This window comes from Telmatherina bonti (assembly GCF_933228915.1).
Source record: "Telmatherina bonti genome assembly, chromosome: 4".
Lineage (NCBI taxonomy): Eukaryota > Metazoa > Chordata > Actinopteri > Atheriniformes > Telmatherinidae > Telmatherina > Telmatherina bonti.
In genome coordinates, this window is record NC_136622.1 from 24459823 (window position 1) to 24480754 (window position 20932).

Consider the following 20932-nt stretch of genomic DNA (forward strand, 5'->3'; position numbering starts at 1 on the left):
GAGCTGCAGTGCAGAGGAACAGGACTCCAAGGAATGTCAGTTTCTTAAAACCCTTCAGGTTAGGACTTAGGAACCACGGTCTGACTGAAAACACCTGTACCTTAGTATACAGAGAGCTTCAACGTTCTGAACCAACATACACTTTCATGAATGTTCGCTTTCACACAAAAACGCATGCATACAGGTTGAACACATATGCACACAAATATGAATGAAAGCCGTTTGTGCTCACACACAGAGCAACGTAAAAATTTCTTCATGTATAGCTTGTGTCATCTTTTCCATGACTACCAAACCATTTCAGCATAAGCAACATTTTTATCTTCTCTTCCAGTAGGTAAAGTGTAATCCAATATTGTCCACACATAACAGAAGTGGACAAGATCCAAAAGTGCTTTACACTCCCAAAAAAAACCTCCCTTCTACTCCTTTTCAGACTTTCAGGTGGGGAAAAAAAACTTATTTCTGTAGACAGTAAGCTATTTGTGCAGCTCTGTAGCTTGTCTGTAGGTTTGCATTGGACTGTTGCTGGGATGGGTGACTGGTTTTACTGGTCTACCTTTATTCACCTCAGTGTGAGCCAGAGGAGAGGAACAAAGTAAATGGAACAGCTCAATCTTGGCTCAGTGGAAACAATTTTCCTGGGCAGACCTTTATTTTGCGCCTTTCAGGCAACTTCCTCATTAGTTCAACTTCCCATTGATTACACAGGATGTCTTCAGACTGAATTCAAATATATTAAGTCAAACACAACGCAGAGAAGCAACCAGTCCTTGTACAGTCTGTCTGTTTCACCTGTTACGTTTAAGGTTCCTCACCTCATGACAAGAGTTTAGCTGAGTTTCAAGTGTGTTTTGGGTGCCAGCCATCTAACATGGTCAGATGCAAGAGTTATAAAGAGAGGTGGCACAGTGGGATACCTGTATAATCTAATTGTGACTCATTAGCCTGGCCTCTGGGTTGATGAAAGATCAGTGCTATACATCAGGTTAACACACTGCCTTAGTTAGTATTGGTTGTTTTCCTAGGCAGAAGACATACTATAGTGCTCCAGTAGTCATTAAAAGAACCATGGAACGAGTGATGAGTTAAATGCTAAGCTGAAGAGTGGCCAGGAATTGGTGCACTAATTACATAGCAAATACATTTGGTGCTTTTGCACCTGAGGCGTATCAATATTCACATGTGTAACGGCCTTTTCACAGGACACGGTGAAACCAATGGCGTGCGTTGTCTGTGGACAGAGTACTGCTCTTGCTTTCATTTCTGGCCATCTTCTCTATAAACAGGAAACCAGATTTCGTTTTGTTGACATCTGAAAGAAAGTTTGAGAGAGCCAAACAGGAGAGAGAGATACAGGGATTGTGTGACAGTGGAGCACATAAAAAGTGAAAAGTGAGGGCCTGTGAAGACAAGAGAGACAGTGAGGCAAATATTGACAACAGACAGTTCCCCTGTTTTGCTGCAGGGCTGAATATATTTTGTCTATCTTGTATATGTGAGCTTTGCTGTCAAAAAAATGTTTCTTTTGTATTCGTCCATTTTCCATCCAAAGCTGGCAGTGTTTCTAACGTACTGGTTTTTTTTCCTCTCTCATCATTACACTTTTCTTCTCAATCACTCAAAATATATGAATCAAAAACCAATCAGAGAATAACATTAACATAGCATGCTTAAAGGGTAAATGCAACTTGAATTGTCTGCTTGAATAGCTCAGGAGTTAAGCACTATATCAATGTCATTTTCAGTTACTGTGTCATCTTGTTTGCTGTGAAATTTGCCTCCACTTTGCCATATGAGCTTGGGGTGGGGGTGGGGGGTATTCCAAGTAAGTATGATGTATATATTTCCTATAAATGAGATAACTGGTCTCTTTCTAAGCTCTGCGCTCAAGGCAAACTATAAGAATTTGTGTCAAAGCATATGAACGGTCTGGATTTGAAAGCAGTCTACTATTCGTTTTGTCAGTGATGAATAACATTTTCCATCTCGCATGATGGCTCAGGAGAACTTCACATTACAAGGATGTATGTTTCTGTGTGGTTTATGTATATGTTTGCACTCTTTCCTGCATTTGTCTCCAAAGCCTCAGGGGAAACAAACTTCTGGGTTTCAGAGGGCCTTGAGCTGGTTCTCTCACTCACAGTACAGATAATCATAATCTTTGTCTGAAAGTCTGACTTTTGTGTGCAAGTGTATGTGTGCGTGCATGCAGACTTGCACACATCACCAGCCCGGTGCCAGAAACCATTCATCAGCCCCCTCATAGCTGCGCCCTGTCAACCTCCAGCCCCAGGCCTGTAGGCCTTAAGCCAGGGGCTCGAGTTCCGGGCTTCCCGCCAGTCTATCATGGTGCTGGGCCATGAGCCAGCCTTCCATCAGCTTTGATGTGAGCTGGATCGCCAAATGGCTGAAGAAGGGTGGCCCCTCAGCACAGGAGTTACACAGCAAACTTAACGGGTCAGTGAGCTACGACAAGCAGTCAAACGTGTACACATGCAAATGTACACACCACAGGTAGATGTATCCAGATTTGTTTTAATTCTTTATTTATTTACCTGTTTTAGAATAAAAGTTTCCATTGCATATGCTTTTAATAAGTTAAATGAACACTTTAAATAGTTTGGATTCTAATATGATTAAGTGAGCTTAATTGTTTGATTTGGAGGCTTTATAGAACTCAACCTAATTAACATTGCAATAAATACATTTTTTTTTTTATTGCTCCACATGCTGAGCTATAATTTGTCAGATATTCATCATACTGAAGACTGAAACACAGTGTTTTATGGCACTTGGAGCTCTTAGAGATTGATTGCATTGGAGGAAAGAAAGCAAGAGCACAGAGTTCTTGAATTATGTCATGTTTTAAAATTGTGTGCCAACACTTGTCTGCATAGGCTGATTAACCCACTCTCTCTCTCTCAGTCACATAGCACAAACACATGTAGGTACACTTGTGTACAAATGCCTCATGTGCTCACCCAGACTCTCTTTCACCAGTGCAAAAGACCAACAATAGGTTGCATAATACCCCGCAAAATGTTGAAGTTGACTTAAAACACATTTCATTGACAGCAGGCACTTGATAAAAACAATGTCGATGTTGACTGACAGCCTCTGTGATATGAATTATTCAGGGAAAATAGAAGTATTTTGATCTAATCTGAGCAATAGTTTTGTTAACCTTTGTCAAACCCTAAAGAAATTATTTTGCCAAAATGTAAGAGGGCTTTATCACCTCATATTTTGAGATGCTTGCTTTGTTTTTGGTCCCTTATCACACTTTTTTAGTATTACCTACTTTTTCTTTTCTTTTTGCCCCCTCTGTGCCAAAAGAAATGTTTGTCATTGAACCCCCTGCATGCTAGTTGTGACATTTCTGAAAAGTTTTGGTGCTTGTGGGAATTAGCTGGCCTTCCTGAACCCCCCCTCCCCTCCTCTCAGGAGAGTCAACGCCAATAGGAAATGTAAATGTTCCACACACAGACACAAGGCCTTACAGAAGGATATTTGCCTTTAAAAATGTGTTAAATTTATTAGATCTAGCAAGACTTTAGCTTCACATGCAGCTATTCCATTTTTCCATCTGTGCTGTGTTGATTCATTAACCACAAAGACCTCAGTGTAAAGTCCCTGTTTAAACACCTTTTTTCATTAAGTGCTTTTTAATGAGGGCGCTAACTAGCCCAGGTGTCATTCATCAGGAGAGAAAGATGGCCAAAGCGGTTGGAAACTAAGTCTTTCTGCGGCTTGTTACATATTTCCTGTGATGGTAAAAGTTATGATGAGAGTATGTGTCGATTCTCTTTTAGTTCTCAGTCCAAGTGCATCCTGAATGACCTGTGTGGGGTGAACTGACAGTGATGTAGTGCTCTATGTTCCACAACAGCATCAACTTGACTCCATGCGCACTTGCTGTAGTAATATGGTCCATTTACAGTGCATATTCTCAACAAGCACATGACTAAGTTTGTAGTGCTCACAATGGGGCAGATGGATTTATATATATATATATATATATATATATATATATATATATATATATATATATATATATATATATATATATATATATATATATATATATATATATATATATATATGTGTGTGTGTGTGTGTGTGTGTGTGTGTGTGTGTGCATATATGTATATACGTATATATATATATATATATATATATATATATATATATATATATATATGTATATATTTATATATATATATATATATATATATATATATATATATATATATATATATATATATATATATATATATATATATATATATATATATATATATATATATATATATATATATATTATTTTTGGGGCGGTGGCATATCTTGATCCAAGACTTCATTATTGTCCCTTAATCAATTTTAAGTATAATAACAATCAATCTGCCATTTATAAATCTAGCACTCGATAATTTTCATAATAGGCTATGTTCCAAGTCTGTGGCAGATGGGACACTTTATTAATATTATTGTTTTGTTATCATTGTTATTTTTCTGTTTACTAGAGTATTGGTAACTGGACGGGGTGGTGGAGTTTGTGAAACTGAAATCTGGCTCTGACTTAATAGATTGTCAGCAGTGGCCAAGATCACTGTTCAAGCTGAACTTCAACACTTAACTGATATGCTTCATTAATGCAAGCATCCAAGCACATGACTTCATCCTTGAGACAAGAAGCTACATCAGTCACTGCCTGGGTGTTCCTCTGTGATTTACTCTGCTTTTATCTCCTCACTCAAGTGTGTAGGACATAAATGTTGCTCGCTTTTTGCCCCATTTGCCTCTTTCATTCCATATAACTATATTAATGTCTCTTACATTGTAAGTTATGTCTATTATGTTCAAACTTGTAGTGAGGTACAATATTATTCATTTCACTGATGTACATGATATATTCTACATCTCAGATGGTTGCAAGAGAAATGAGGAATATTTAACCTTTTCACATTTCAAAGATCATTGCAAGTGTCATTACTTAGACATTTAATGTACTTACAGAATCAGATTAGGTTTCGTACCTTTAGGGATTTAGATAGTAGGAGATCCCAGATGGATCAGCTGAGCAGCCTGTGAGGCTGTCGTTCTTCGGCGGGGTTGTCACGGATTTGTTCATCTCTGACACAAGAAAGAAGGCGTACGACGACGTGGTGCTATAGGTTGAATTTATTGCGCATCATAAAAGTAATCAGTCACAGGTAAGTAGGTAGGTAGTTGCTGAGAATGGCAGCCGAGAGATCTGAAAGCCTTCTAGCAGGGCTCACAGATATATCGTCTCAGACGCGCGTGCATACATAGAATACTGTTCACAGTTCACATAGAGTACAGTTCCCATTTTTAACCATTTTGTAGACATGTCCTATCATGATCATAGTCCACACAAATCTGTAGACGTGTCCTGACACAGGTTGTATAACTAAGACCTCATAACAAATGGTGTCATAGTTTATCACCACACAAGCATTAAACAACCTGTTCATTGTTGTTTATTTTTCTTTTTTTTAAATTTTGTTTTATTGACTGAAATTAACAGTTGTGTGTTACACTTTTTCTCAGTTTAGTTGTGTTTTAAAATATATGGTTTCAATTGTAAAATGTTTCTTCTGTGAATTTTCCTAAGCATCCTATCCCAGCCAGCATTTCCATGTGGGACCCATAAGGGTTAAATTTGGGCTTCAGATAACGGTTCCCATGTGGGTCTGGCACAGTTTCCATGTTAGTCTTACCAGTGGTTGCCCATACAGGTTTCAAGGTGGTTCTGACTGGGTATGAGATGGGGCTCAACTTAAGTTGGTAAGTTGCACAGGGCCCCGTAAGCCCCCGCCAGCATGTCCATGTGGAGCCCATGAGGGTTAATATGGCCAATGTGGATACTGAGTGGGCATAGGCTTTAACTGGGCAAATTTTGTGGATCTCATGTGTTTTCAGTCACATGGGCCCAATATGTTAAGCCAATATGGTTTGACTGGCTGAGACTTACAAGGGAGGTAAGTGCTAAGTGGGCGTGGGCAGCAACAGAGCAAATTTAAAAGCCCGCGTTGGCTGTCCAAATGGGCCCCAAGTTAGGGCCCCAGCTGAAACCCAGTGAGAACTAACTTGAAAACCATGTGAGTGCAAACAGGTGAAGCCACCATGGAAACTGAGGACAAACCATCATGGAACCCTTATCTGCAGTTGTAATTTAACCCTTAAAGGTGGAGTATGTAAGATAGTCAATATTTTCAAAATAAATTAACTAATAAAATAGCTACAATCATAATTCGAAAGTTATTTGAACATGTAGGTTCCAGTCTGTTCATATTTGATGCGTTATTAAATTACAAGTTTAATTAATGACAAATGACAAAAAGCATATTTTCTTTTTACTGGTTGGCAAACATTTAAGAAGGGTCTTTGTCATTAATTAAACTTGTAATTTAATAACACATCAAATATGGACAGACTGGAACCCACGTTTAAAAAAAAAAAACTATCTAATTATGATTGTAGTTATTTTTAGTTGGTTTTTTTTTTTGTTTTTTTTTTGTTTTGTTTTTTAATATTGAAAATCTTACATACTTCACCTTTAAGAGTTCCATGGGGACATTGTGGTGGGGATGTTGTTGTGTTGTGGTACATATTATTGTATATTATTAAGTGCTGTTAATAGTTTTCTGTTTTTTCAATTGTTTTTAAAATTTTTATTCCTGTTTTCAGTGGGTTTTTTTTTTTTTGGTGATGTTTCTAGTTTTCTGTGTTTTTACTTCCATCAAGCACATTATGAATAAATAGTTTGTTTTCAGATATATTTAAAAGCTTACTTTTTTTTTTTTTTTTTTTTTACCAGAAATGTAACATGTGACAACTTCACTGTTCTTGATTTTGTGGGGACTCAGGGGTATTTTACTAGTCTTGATCCTTATGGTTTTCACCTCAGTGCACTGTAAAGTGTTTACTTGTGATCAAATGATATCAGAATTGTGTGCATAGTTAGGATGAGCATATAAAAGAAAACTCAATTATTGCTGTGCTTTTCTTTGACGATAACAGGGCAGAATTGCACTGATGTCAGAGTAACCCCAGGGGACCACTTTAGTGTAATCCATGAAGGCTTAGCAGACTGACAGAATCACTCAGCTACTGGCTCTGACCTGGCACTCAGCTGCTTGTAGGGTAGACACTCACACACACTGCAGCAATAGAGTGGGAAAAGGAAAAAGGACGACCCAATAGTAAACCATGAACAAAAAGGTCTCTGTTGGGCTGCTTGTAAACTTTTCTTACTGTGTGATATACTACATGTAGACTGAAAGGAAGTCATAATGCAATGATGGGATGACAGCGGAAGTGCATGAATCCTACATGCAACCAGCAAGGGGACACAGAAAAAGCAGTTGTGGTATACAAAAACACAATGCACCACATCTGAGCTCAACAGCCCTCATGTCAGAGTGAAATATACACTCATTTAAAACAAACTTAGAATTACAGTCCTGCAAGACATTTAAACAGGATGGCATAATCCTGAACTGTCACATAAAGGTGAACACGTTAACTCATCTGTGAGAGGGGAAGATTAGCTGCAGTGCACTATGCTGCACACACTTCATCTCCTGTTTACCTTGTTAGTTGTGAGTCTGTAACTGCGCATTGTACCACAAGTTGTGGCGTGGGATTTTTTTTTCTTATTGGGTATCCATGAACTCGTTCAATACAAATGAATTTACCTCTGATTTAAATTTACAACAGCTATCATGAAACTGGGAGTGATTTCCACTGCCAGTCCCTCTCCTCCTCTTTACACACATAAAAACTTCTGTTATGCAAATGGAGAACCTGTGACTTCTGTGTCTAACCTTTCTAATTTCAGCTTGAGCTCCGAGTCATTGGAATAACTTGTGGGACAAGTGGTTTATTTAGGGGGGACCCTGGGATAGAACTGGCAGTTAAAGAGGGGACAGGAGTAACTGTGGCACCAACCAGTCCCTCTGATCCAGTCCAGACAGTTTGTGACATCACAGTATTGGGGCCTCTTTTTCTCTGAAAAAAAATATAACATAAAAAAAAAAAAAAAAAACCCAACCACAATCTCAAATAGCCTTAAATACAGCTCTGTGAAGTGCTCTCATTTTGACCAACATGTTGTTTTACAGCAAAAGCCAGGAAATGGAACAAGCTCAGCTTTGGTTTGGAGGAGATGAGCTTTGCCAGACAACTGCACTGACAGCACATTTTTAATACTTTTGAATATTTAGCTTTTTTTATTTATTTTTTTTATTGGTGTTGGTATATTTTTTTCTCCCTCGATATTTTTAAAATAGCCATATATTAGGTGTTTTCTACAGTGACAGTTTTATTTCTGTCATAATGTCATGTAGTAACATACATAGGGATAAAAGTACTCATATAGCCTACCACAGTTTTCATCCAGCCATGATGTGGCGTGGTGAAAAGAGGGGTATAGAGTTCGAACTGAGGTTTTGTTTCACAGATGGTAAAAAAATGTGGTATAAATGTATTACAACTATATGGGTAGCCTGGTGTATTGCAGGGTAGAAGAAGAGTAGTTCAGCCTTTTTTCCAGAGCAGTCATAAATGTGCCATTCTCAAATCTACAGAGCTGTGGTCAGCTGATCAGGTAGCAGTAGAATGTGCCTTATATCAGCCAGCTGCTTGTCACGTTATCGTCCCAAAGAGCCATGGGGCAATTATAATGCAGTGGAAGAATAGAGTAAAACCCCTCATTAAACTGTGAGTTTGTGTCATGCCTGTTCAGCCCATCATCGTGAATCAAACAAAAGAACAAATGCACATTATTAGATTAAATTACCTGGTGTGAAAAAAGATAGATACAATATCACACTTTAGCAGTACGGTTCTCTGTACGGACTAACGGATGCAGAGGTTTGTCCTTAGAATATAGTTACAAACTTTGTGCATATATGAATGCAACAACATTATACAGTAATTGCTGAGTGCTGAACACCAGCTTGAGGGAAGTTTGACACATGCTGCTGTACAAAAATAAGTTTCAACTCTTGAGATTTTTGCAGGTTTCTTCACACAAATGACTGATTTCATAATATTGCTGATGAATTAAAGCCAGCATTTGTACTTGGCATTTTGAAAACATAAAACGTGTATTCATTTAATCATTATATTAAGCTTGACGCTGCTCTTATAACTCACTTTATGTTGAGTCGCTTAACTGACAGATGTTCTGAAATGTTTCTGTAGATTTGTATAATGTGGTATAATGCAAAAGTTATTGTTCCATGATTTATGGTAACCTACTCTGACCCAGATGAAAACAAGCCCTGACCATAACAAAAGCACCGCCATGTTTCCCAGATGGGATCGTGCGCACACTTGAATACAGTGTTTTCCTTCATTCCTCAAAAACTAATCTTTACCTTTTGAGTCAAATGACAGTTTTACACTGACCTGCATATATGTGTTACTGCAACACTGGATAAATTGACCAAGCTTTTGCAAGTTATATGAATATACCAGGAATATAATTACCTACATCTAATGAGTTTGATTTTGTCTCAGACCATGACTGGTCAAAAATTCCCAAGCTTTTGAGACACCGTTTAACTCTAGTAAATACCTAGTTAATGTATATTTTCATCCATAGATCTTAAGACTGAGTTATCACAATAAACATAAACAAAAACAGGCTGTGTTGCTGGACAGATAACCATAAACTATGGTAACCTGCATGAACTGTCAAACTTGGTGAAAATTATTGTTGTTTAAATATTTGGAACTATCTTTGCCTCTTCCTCTGAGTGAGCATGTCAGCTGTTGTACCTGTGCACCTGTGGGTTTCAGGTTTCCATCCTCCTGCTAAATCAACCAGCCATGCACTTGGAGTTTTGTTTGTATTTCAGCTAGAAGAACCCTGCCGGTATGAAGTCAGTCAATCACTCTGAAGCAGCCTTGACAAGCATGACCCAACCTTCATGTACAGAAGAAATCCAAAGCAGAGCAGTGATTTCATATTCCTATAAACCCGGCTGTTGACAGAAGGTTCAAACATGTAAAACCACTTGCTGGGCTGGCTTGCCTTTTGAGTCTTCTTTTGAAACATTTTCCTCTCTCTCACTCTCTCACCACCGGCCTAACCTTGTATCTCTCTTGCTTTTCCACACTGGTCTGTATGACACCAATAAGAAAAGGAAACACTGATGTTGCAGTTAATAAAAAAAAAAAAAATAAAAAAAAAAAGTGGGGGTGTGAGAGGTGGGGGGCACACATGCAGTTATGCAGCCGTGTACACAGGACAAAATGGCAGGGTCACATATGGGATGTGCTCCGAAAGTCCGTATCATTTTACGAGAGTAAATATTAGTCAATGTCAGAAGGGTTTACTCTGTAATGGTAGTCCTTTAGCTCTACTTTTCTTGCAGCACTTTCTCTTTGCCCCTCTCCCGCGGGCCTCTCCTCTCTCAGCCCCTCACCTTGTTACTCCGTTCTCCTTCAACCCTGGTGTAATCTTCCATTTCTCATTACCCAATCTCCTGCTTTCTGTGTCTGCTCTCCAGCTCCAGCAGCTTCTGACAAGGACCAGTCTTCCTGACATCCCAATTTCCCCATTTTGAAAAATGCTCCCTTTTCTCTTGACACAATGATTAATCATCCCATTAACCAGTCCACTGTCACAGGATCATTGAAGAGCAATTATAACACAACCTCAACCACACTCTAGAGAGAGACACCCGATATTCAGGCTATCTTCCAAAGAGCTCAAACAAATTCTTGTCTTTATGCACTGCTTACCTAAAAACAGCGGCCATCCAATGCAGGCTTCAGTGCCTGTCAGATAATTGGCCTTTAAGAGAAGGCAGAATGTTTTAGAAACACTTCAAAATGGTTTCAGAGATTTTTTAACAAAGTGATTATGTCTCATTTTAGGTATAAATACACAGAATGTTCATTTTAAATGTCTTAGAGAACTCCAAAGGCACAGACAACATGAAGAAATACTGTGATTAAAAACATCTACTGGTTTTTACATTTGATATTTATTGAAACAAAGTAGAGCATTGAGGCAATTTGTAAAAGGTAACAAAATATCAGCTATAACACATTATGTTTAATAATCCTCAAATTCTTAGAGAAGCTTATAAATATACATAGCTGAACTGGTAAGTGACAGGTTCTGTACTGGAGAATCATTACAGGGATAATGGGCAGTTATCTGAGTGGTACTGGAAAATCTGTGATTCAATGTGTTTAACAGGAAAATTAAAACACAAGTATATTTAAAAAAAAAAAAAAAAAGGAAAAGATTTCAAAAAGATAAGGTGCAATTCCCTTTTACAAAAACAGTGAAGAGCCACATCAGTGAGAACCTAAACTCTAATGTGATCTGGAAACTTGGGGATGTCAGACTATAAATTTATCGATTGTGAAGAGAATGTTTTCTTTTTTCATTTTTTTTTTTTTTACTATGGTTAAAAGAAAATAAATACAGTTTATTGATTGGCTGGATAGACATACTATATACAAAGAGCACTGAATATTTCACCACAACATTGCCCATATATATTCAAACCATGATAAGTACTGTGGAATAATGTTAAATGGATAATCTGAATTAATATGGAAAAAGATGTAGGTCATAATATGGATATATTGCTAACAGCTGAACAGACACATACAGACAGATTAAAGCTTCTGTATCAAAGTGCATAATGGTAGAGGGCTTGTTGCAGCACCTGGGGAATGTTCCAACCTCTGGGACAGCTTAAAAAAATAGCCCAGTCCCCCAAACGTAAAATTCCTATTTTATTGGCCATTATACTGCATAACTTAAAGAAACCAACGTCCTTTACTGCACATGTGTCGAGCAGGGACGAGTAGTCTATGTGAATTCTGGTTTGGAGTGATACACCCCCAGCATTTACACACATGCATTCTCCTCTCAACTCAGTCATTCTTATAGAAATCTTCGAGGCAGCAATGCTACAAATATCACACTTAACTCTTGCAAGAAAACGGGAAGAACAGTCCAATTTTGCATCAGCATGACCCATTTGAAAAGGAAAAAAAAAAAAAAAAAGGGGATGAAATCAGAGTTGGGATAAGTTTCCAGCCAGTCTCAGGCACTTGAAAGGTTAAAAAAAATATTAAAAACTGGCTGGGGATGACTGGGCTAGAATAAAACATAATCTTGAAATAAATATTTCACAATACTCTCAGTTTCTCAAGACATAAGCTTTTTTTTTCTAAAAATAAAAAGAAAAAAAACGAGTGTCTTTTTGCAATGAAATAATTGTTTAACTCTATAAATATAATTTATATAGTTTCTTTCTTCCATTCTCTCTGTTCCGCTCCTTTGCTTCACTGCTCATGAATACACACAGATGCACAGCCATCATCTGCAGGACTACTCTTCTCACTTGCAGACAAATTGGTCTACGATTTTGGTGCAGCGTTTGCACTTGACATAGCAGCACCAGTGGAACTTGCAGTGGCAGCGCTCCACTATCTGGGCCTTGTACTGGTCGTAGCCTCTGCCGCAGCACATCAGCTCACAGCCATCCATCCCCTCTGATGTTTTGTTGCAAAGGCGCCCCACTGTGCCCAGAGAGCCCGTGCTTTGGTTCTTCAAGCAGTAGTCTGGACTGGACTCGATGTACACCAGGTCGTGGCTTGTGGGAGCGTTGAACTTGCTGTGCATCTGCACCAGTTTTCCACGCAAGTTGAGTTTCATGGCTGCAGCACTGTCGTACTTCTCCTTTAGAGCGTCTCCCACCTTGCGGAAGTCAGCCAGCTGCAGCCAGCAGGTCTTTAGGCTGCATGAGCCTGACACGCCGTGGCACTTGCAGGACACATGGGCCAGCTCTGACACCGCCTAGAGAGGGAAGAGATGTGAAAAAAATCTGTTAATAAAACAAATGACCTCACAAAAAAAAAAGGTGCTTATTCTTTTTGCAAAACTTGCTGAGCAAAGCCCGAGTACATCCTTCATATGATGAACTTCTTCTGTCCGTAAGCAAATTTGCGCACGTTGCTCATGCTCTCACAAGGAATCATTTTTCTATACTGACCAAATATGATCCTGTGTGTGTCTTAAATGATGCATAGAATAAAACATCATCCACTTATTTGTTCAACTTGAAAGAGCACAGCCTGGCAACAGATATCTGGCATTACGTTTCCTTTGAGGTGGATTCAAGATGTTTGGAAAGGGAAAAAACCCCAGAGCTGTCTCCAATGACTCCATCTCCCTACAGATCAAAGCTGCAGGAAGAGCGAGGCAGACGAAGCTGTTACACAGATGATCAGGGGAGACCTATATGACTGACCTGGATTGTCTCACTTCCAGCCATCCCTTCCTCTTGTTCTACCACCAGTCAGTCTCAATTTGGGAGCTTTTTTTTTTTTTTTTTTTTTTTTTTTTTGGCGGTTTCCATCTTTGTTTCTTATCAGATGACAATGATCAAGATCAGATGTGAAGAGCTTGGATGTCTTACCCTCCTTCCCGCCTCATTGTTGTGAAGGTTCATCAACAGGCGAGCGCTCTCGTATGTGCCTTTGGGATAGGTCTTCTCTCTCTCTCGAGCGTCCACAAACTCCTTGGAGAATCTGTAGCCATAAAGCAGGTTGTCTCCACAGCCGCCCCAGAGCCAGTCTCGAGGAAGATCTTTGGGACGAGCGGCACGACTGCACCCGCAGCTGGAGAGCTCCCCCTCTCTGCAGGCACGGCTCACTGCGTTCACAACCCCTGCTGCGCTGATGGCGTAAGTGAAAGCCGTTTCTCGACTGCCTGTGGATAGACAAACACAAGCATCATGTCACATTTGGCACAGTGAGAGAGACTAAATTAGAAGTTTCTAAATGCTCTACTATCATTTGGTCCATGAAGCGTTGGTTATGCATTTATATCTCATTCGAATGAAAATATGTCTCAGTATCATTGCTCATTTCAGCCATTGGCTACAGACTAGTCGCCACCAACATGCTGACCAATGCAATCTAGTTTGCATCATTGGGCTTCAGCCAGAGAAAAGACAGCCCCCTCAAGTGTTGAAGATCCTCCTTAACAAGCAGCTGCCATCGCACCCAAATGGAAAGCTACAGCAGCTCTTTTGTCTGATCTGTCATGGCGGCGTGATCCTGGAACCACTGCTCATTAGGTCCCACTATTTATACGTTCAACATTTCATTCACAGAGAAGAGTTTAAGAAGTATTGGAAAAGGAGACACAAAAATGCACATAGGCGAAATTTGTTGTCACTCCGGAAAACCACAGACAAGTAGAAAAAACTAAGATGAAAAGATAAGCAGCGGAAGAAGAAACAGACAACCTAACTCTGTGGCTTCATGGTAGGATTGAAGATGAGGGCTGGTTCACAATAAAAATGCATAGCTCATATACCTGCTGGGCCAATCCTTTAGAGAATGCACTTTAATGACAGTAACAGATGGTAAGAGAAGACTGATGGGCCAAGAAAAAGACATGAAGACTGAATGAAAGAGGAAACAAAATGGAAAATTAGACACACATTTCATATTGTAAAAGATAAAAAAAAAAAAGACAATGCCAAGAATGAAGAAAAAAAAGATGAATACAAAACCCTTCTAGACCGTCTAAAATATTCAAGTGGGAAATAGGCAGCAACAGAAGTGATCACAGAGAGTGAGGGATTTATTAGCTGAGTACAACTTTTAATCCAGTCGGAGGATATTGGCATAATAGTGGAACTGTGGACAGACAAACTGTCATCTTCCACGCTGCTGCCTCCCCTCTAATGTACCGCAACCGAGAGGGAGCCAAGCCATGCAGGGGAGAGTCTGAATCCAACCACACCAGCACCCCCTGGAGCTCCAGCTTAAATCTCGCACTCTTTCACACAGACAACCATAGAGCAGAGGACATGTGTACTTGGCTCAGTCTGGAGTGACATAACCCTGTGGGAGAGGATGGGTCGCTAATGATTTTTTTTTTTTTTTTTAAGGACGAGTCTCAAGGATGTCTCTCACATATTAGGGTGTTTCAAACTATGTACACCAGATGTGAAAAATCAATAGATTTTTTTTTTCTTTACAGTTTTTCAAATCTAATTTTAATCAGCAAGCCAAATTAAGTGAATAAAAATTAGTTTTGGAGCTGAAAACATAATATACTCAATAAAAAACAACATCCAGAGGAGGTACTGTGACGGGAGATTTAGGTGTTAGAAGTATGCTGAGCTGAACTTTATGATGTTATTAAAATGGTTAAAGTGTGCTAAACACATGACATGTCCAGGGACATTGCAATCTGGGAAATATGTCTATTTGGTCGATAAAGAGAGAAAGTCAAAGATTCTTAGCAAAATAAATAACTCGTGCAAACCTGTTGATGTATGTTAGTAATGCTTCTGTAGCGTTGCTATGACAGCAAAGCAATCTGCATGAATCTTGTCATGGGAACCTCTGCATTTATTTAGTGCAATGGAAACAATAATAAATATGACTTTTTTCAAACAGTTTAAAAGGGAAAAACTTGTCTGAAATCTTAATGGAGACTTGCATGGTATTACCTATAGAACGTGTCGGGTCTGAACGGCCCTCTCGGGTATCATGTTTAAATGTATCAAGTTTGAATTTGAGAGCTCTAATGTCCACCTAACAAGTTAAATGACTGGAAATGACGGAGCATAGACTGGTAAAACAAATATTATCTTAAGTTACGAATTTACACATCAAGCCAACAACCACTTACTGGTAGAATTATTTTCTGGTCTTATTTGCTCTAATTCTTTAAAAAAAAAAAAAATCCCCATTTCTTTGCTAAGAGCATGCTGTCAGACTCACTGTCTTTATCGGGACAAGAAAATTTTTTAGAACAACAAAATTTGATAACCATTTTAGTGAAAACTATTATCTTTGACATGAAATTTAATGTTTGTCAAACCAGTTTAAACTTAGAAAGCCAAGGTATGTTTAACAGGATTAGGTCACCCCTCTGATTTCTCAGCAAACTTCGATGTGATTACATCCAAATAGAAGAATTTTCTCCCTTAAAACTAAATCACCAAGATGACTACTAATCCCAAAGTAAAAGGAAATGTGTTTTAAGCTCAGTTGTAACTGAATTCAACATTAGTTGAATTACTGGGCTGTCCTAAATATGCCCTGAAAAGCCTTCAGCTGATCCAGAATTCTGCAGCCAGAGTCCTGACCAGAACCAGCATGAGAGATCATATTTCTCCAGTTTTAGCCTCTCTTCATTGGCTGCCTGTTGAATCTAGAATAGAATTTAAAATCCTTCTCCTTACATATAAAGCCCTCCACAACCAGGCACCACTATATATCAAAGACCTCATTGTTCCTTATATACCAAGTAGAGTACTTCGTTCGCAGACTGCAGGCTTACTTGTGGTTCCTAGAGTCTCAAAGAGCCGAGCAGGAGGCAGAGCCTTTGGTTATCAGGCCCCTCTCTTATGGAATAAGCTCCCAGTTAGTGTTAGGGAAGCAGACACCCTCCCCACCTTTAAGACTAGGCTGAAGAGTTATCTTTTTGATAAGTCCTATAGCTAGGGATGGTTAGCATCCCTTAGTTATGCTGCTATAGGTTTAGACTGCTGAGGGACATTTCCTGATACACTGAGCTTCTTTCTTTTTCTCTTTATCTCTTTCTTTTACCCCCCCCCCCCAATAACAGTGTTGCATCATTAACATGTATGTCTCCTGTCTCAGCAGGTCTCCCTGGCCGGGAGTAGCAGTTCCTGTTGTCTTTCTGTCCTCTTCCCCCCACACAGCAGAGGCAGATGGCTGCCTGTCCTGAGCCGGGTTCTGCCGGAGGTTTCCTTCCTGTTAAAAGGGAGTTTTTTCCTTCCCACTGTTGCCAGTGTGCTTGCTCAGGATGGGAGATTGAGTTGGACTCAACTCAATCTGTTGGTTTCCTTATATAGGCTGTTATGAATTGGCCTTCATTATGTTTTCCCCTCTGTCTGTAAAGCGTCTTGAGATGGCATTGCCGTGATTTGACGCTATATAAATAAAGTTGAATTGAATTGAATTGAAGTTTCATTTATTACAATAAAATATAAAAGTCTGGACATATGAGGAATCTTATTGGGCTAAAAAAAATTTTTTTTTCTTGTTTTTTCTGTTTATATTTATTCTACTTTTCCTAGGAATGAGACCTGGAGGAAAAAAATTAACAATAGTAATAATTACCATACAAGCAAGGGCAAAAACAAACTGGTAAAATGATAGGATCCACAAATGGGACTCATTTTGAGCAAAGGACTGTAAAGCTGTAAAAGAGATCTGAGCTTACTGCACACACACATCATCACACACAGGCAAACAGACACTATAACCTCTGACAAGGTGATATATAGGAGCATACACTCACTGCACTCCCATCATGTGTAAATACAGGGAGGTAGTTATAGACCAGTGTGCATTCCTGTGTGTGTGTGTGTGTTAGGTTGTCTCCCATTCATCAGGGGAAGAACAGATTCTCTGCCTCCCTCCTGCTCCGTGTCAGGGGGCTGGTTTATCAGGCCAAAGCCACATGTGATTTATCCAGCAACCTCACCCACCAACTATTCCCTTCACACAGCTGCTGAGAATCAGCAGCCCCACACAATTTTCACCAAAAACAAAAAGAGGTCAGTTTGAAAATCTAAAAAAAAAAAAAAAAAAAAAAAAATTCAATAAGGATCTAAAATGTACAGATTCCAATTTAATGTGCAGGAAATATGCAAGCTGTTGAATACATATAGTTCCTCCAGTGGTAACCTGTTACTTTATGAAGTGTCTCTTAAAATATAGGCTATTTCAAACAAAAAACATGTTTAGCCATTTCTTACCTATTTGCATAACCCGTCCGAAAACAGAGGAGTTGTCCACTGTGCTGCAGTTCCAGCGCCGATGTCTGAACTGGTACTGGCATTCTCTGATGCCCGTCTTGGCACCCTCACCAATGTACTGCATGTGGTCCTGGTATAGCTGGCACAACTTCTTCTGGCCCTGCGACAGGCCCACCAGCTGGCTGCACAGAGGCTGGGCGCCGATGATGTAGGCCTCTGGGATCAGTAAGGGATTCATGGCCAGAGACCTGCAAGGGGGGGAGGGACACGATGCAATGGTTTTTCTCATGTGTCACTTAAAGACTTATTTGCAAGTTTTCAGACCAGCTGTGATCATTTCACTGATTTGAGAACAGGCAAAATGAAATCCAAATGTAACAATAACTGCAACAATAAGATTTTCAGGCTTAAAGGTACTGCTGAAAGAAAAAAAAATATGGGAACAGACAACAGTCCTGAATGAGGACAGAAGACATGAAGGAAAGACAGAAGACAGGAATACATTAAAAGAAAAAGTAAACAATGAAAAAAACTTTTTAATGCACAATTCCCACAAGTTGTGTAGCTGTTATATGGCTACGAGCAGTTTGAGCTAAATTTGTTTAGATCAATGAAGAGCTTTTTGACAATTTTTTTTTTTTGGACACATAAAAATGACCAAACAATAAGCAGTTTAATCAATTGTTAAATGTTAAACTAGAGGCCCCTTTTTGTAAGGTCTTATGGGAAAAAGTCAAGTCTTTTCATCTGAAGTAACTGTTCTATTCAGAGAAATTAAACTGGGCAGGAAGAAAGTGAGACATGCATAAATAAGACAAAAAGAAAAAGAAAAAAAAAAAAAAAAAAAAAGGAGGAGAGAGAAAGAGGAACACCAGCATGAGCATCTGGTTCCAAGCCACAGGACAATTAGAGCAGCCCATCTTTGAGCCCCCAGAGAGACACAATTAGCCCCCAGTGAAACCTGATCGACTGAGGAAACTCAGCAGCGAAGGAGCACAAAATGAATGCACAGGCAGCATACACACAGCAATACACACACCAGAAAAAAATACAATGTCTGTGCACTCAAACACATGCAGACTGATGCTGTCGTACACATACAGCATTCAATGCTAAATCATTCACACCTGTGCCTCTCCTCGAGGAAGAAACTCAAAGGTGCGCGCGCACACACACACACACACACACACACACACACACACACACACACACACACACACACACACACACACACACACACACAATATCAGAGCTTCAAACTGAGATTTTGCAAAGGATCTTTGAACCTCAGCTGGGTGTGTAATCTGACTCATTATTTAAACTTTAATTTAGAACCCCACTTAGCTCAACCCAGTAGCATATCCTCTTCCGCACATTACAAATGGGTTTTAAATTATTTAAGATATTCTTGTTCCATTTAAACTACCCCTTATGATGCAACTACCTGCTTCGATTGACTCATTGACAAAAAAGAAATGTAAAGACTTTTTCCACTTTAAATGTTTACCATACCCCATTATCAGAAATCCTGTGGGCATTTTAGTGTACAAATATGCATTTCTCCTAAACAGCAGCAGGACAATGCCCACAGCTCTGCTGAATACTGTCAATTTATTCACATTTTAGAACCCAGACTTTTATATTCTTATACATTTTTCATAATATTCATAAATTTTTGGCATTATATATATATATATATAAATAAAGGAAAATAATGGAAGAAAAAGTCCTCCAAAGAAGTTTATGTGCTACAGTTTGCATGCTATGCAACTACAGCTGAGGAAACATGCACACTTCAAGCTGTCTTTTAAACTACATTTAAAAAATCTGTAGCATTACTGATTTGTAGCTCACATCAAGGCTTTTTAGTCGTTTTCCTGTTTTAAAAAGGAGATTTGTGTTTGAGTGAGCAGAGATGAAAAAAAACCCAAAAAAAACCAAAACTCTTAAAAGCCGAAATTGCCTCTCATTGGACAAAAACACATTACCACGCGGCGAACAATTTAAGACACAAATACACTGTAGAAAGGAAATGAATGCATACCACCAGGAGTTGGCCTCCACCACCACCTGCATGAGAAGTGTGAGGAGTGTGAGGGCAAATACACAGTGTCTGGAGTCCAACAAGCTGCCAAAGGGCCAGCAAACTGGCCGACACACACAGCTAACTCCCGGGTTCATGCTGCCACAGATCTGTGGGAGAAAAAGAGAGCAGGATGAAGATCAGGCTTCCTGCTTGTCTGAATGTTTAATGTTATGCACAATTTACTGTATATCATGCAGAATAGACAGACCTATCTTTTAATCAAAATGTGTGCAGGAAACAGCTTTTTAGTTGTATTCTATCATATCTACATCCAACCAGTCAATCTTATGTGCATGTGTGTGTGTGATGAGAGCCCTGAGGCTATTGCTTGCACAGCAGAGTCAGAGCGTCATTTGGCAACAGGTCTGAGTGTGAATCACACAAGACTGATAGACGTGCAGCCGGAATAAAACACAATGACCATGAAATTCCTGAGATTTCAGTTTTCATACAGAAGAATGAAGGAAAGGCAGGTCAAATGGGGAGTGTGTGTGTGAGATTGTATTCTAATGCAAAAACACTCATAACATATCTAAAAGGTTCAAGTCATCTTTGGAAGTGTTGCCAGAGTTGAAAGTTTAATCTTTTTGGGGGGTAAAATATCAATCAATAAGTAATTTAAGTTTTTATTAAAACGGGATTGAAACGATAAAAATTACTTCACACACCGATATGATTACTTCTAGGACTTGATTATATTTTATTGAACACATTTTAAAAGAAAAAAAAAAATTGGTTGCTGGTGTGTGCAGTTATCAAACATGCATTTTACCCATCTTTTCGTTCAGTAACACATTAAAACGTTCTTTGTATTCTTCCAATAATGAAGCTTTCAGGACCCACGACGGCGGAACGAATGATGGTTGATTATATTTTTTACAGAGAAAATAGTGTGGGAAAGAAGAAGAAGAAGAAGAAAGTCAACCATCTGTAAACCACTGCATGGCTCCGGTGATTGAATTCGGTTGCAATTTAGGCAGAAAATTAGTTCGAATAATGACCCGTAAATGTGCGCGTTAAACCAATG

General features: G+C 39.1%; 1 protein-coding gene across 1 annotated transcript; it reads right to left on the reverse strand.

Annotated features, from left to right (window-relative positions):
• Positions 1 to 12403: 12403 nt before the first annotated feature.
• Positions 12404 to 20000, reverse strand: wnt5a (wingless-type MMTV integration site family, member 5a; the record flags this gene model as incomplete). The annotated part of the gene is made up of 4 exons (XM_079238817.1): positions 12404 to 12862; positions 13485 to 13777; positions 17820 to 18067; positions 19864 to 20000. The coding sequence occupies 4 exons, from the start codon at positions 19998 to 20000 to the stop codon at positions 12404 to 12406; spliced, it is 1137 nt and encodes a 378-aa protein (XP_079094943.1).
• Between the last annotated feature and the right edge of the window lie 932 nt (positions 20001 to 20932).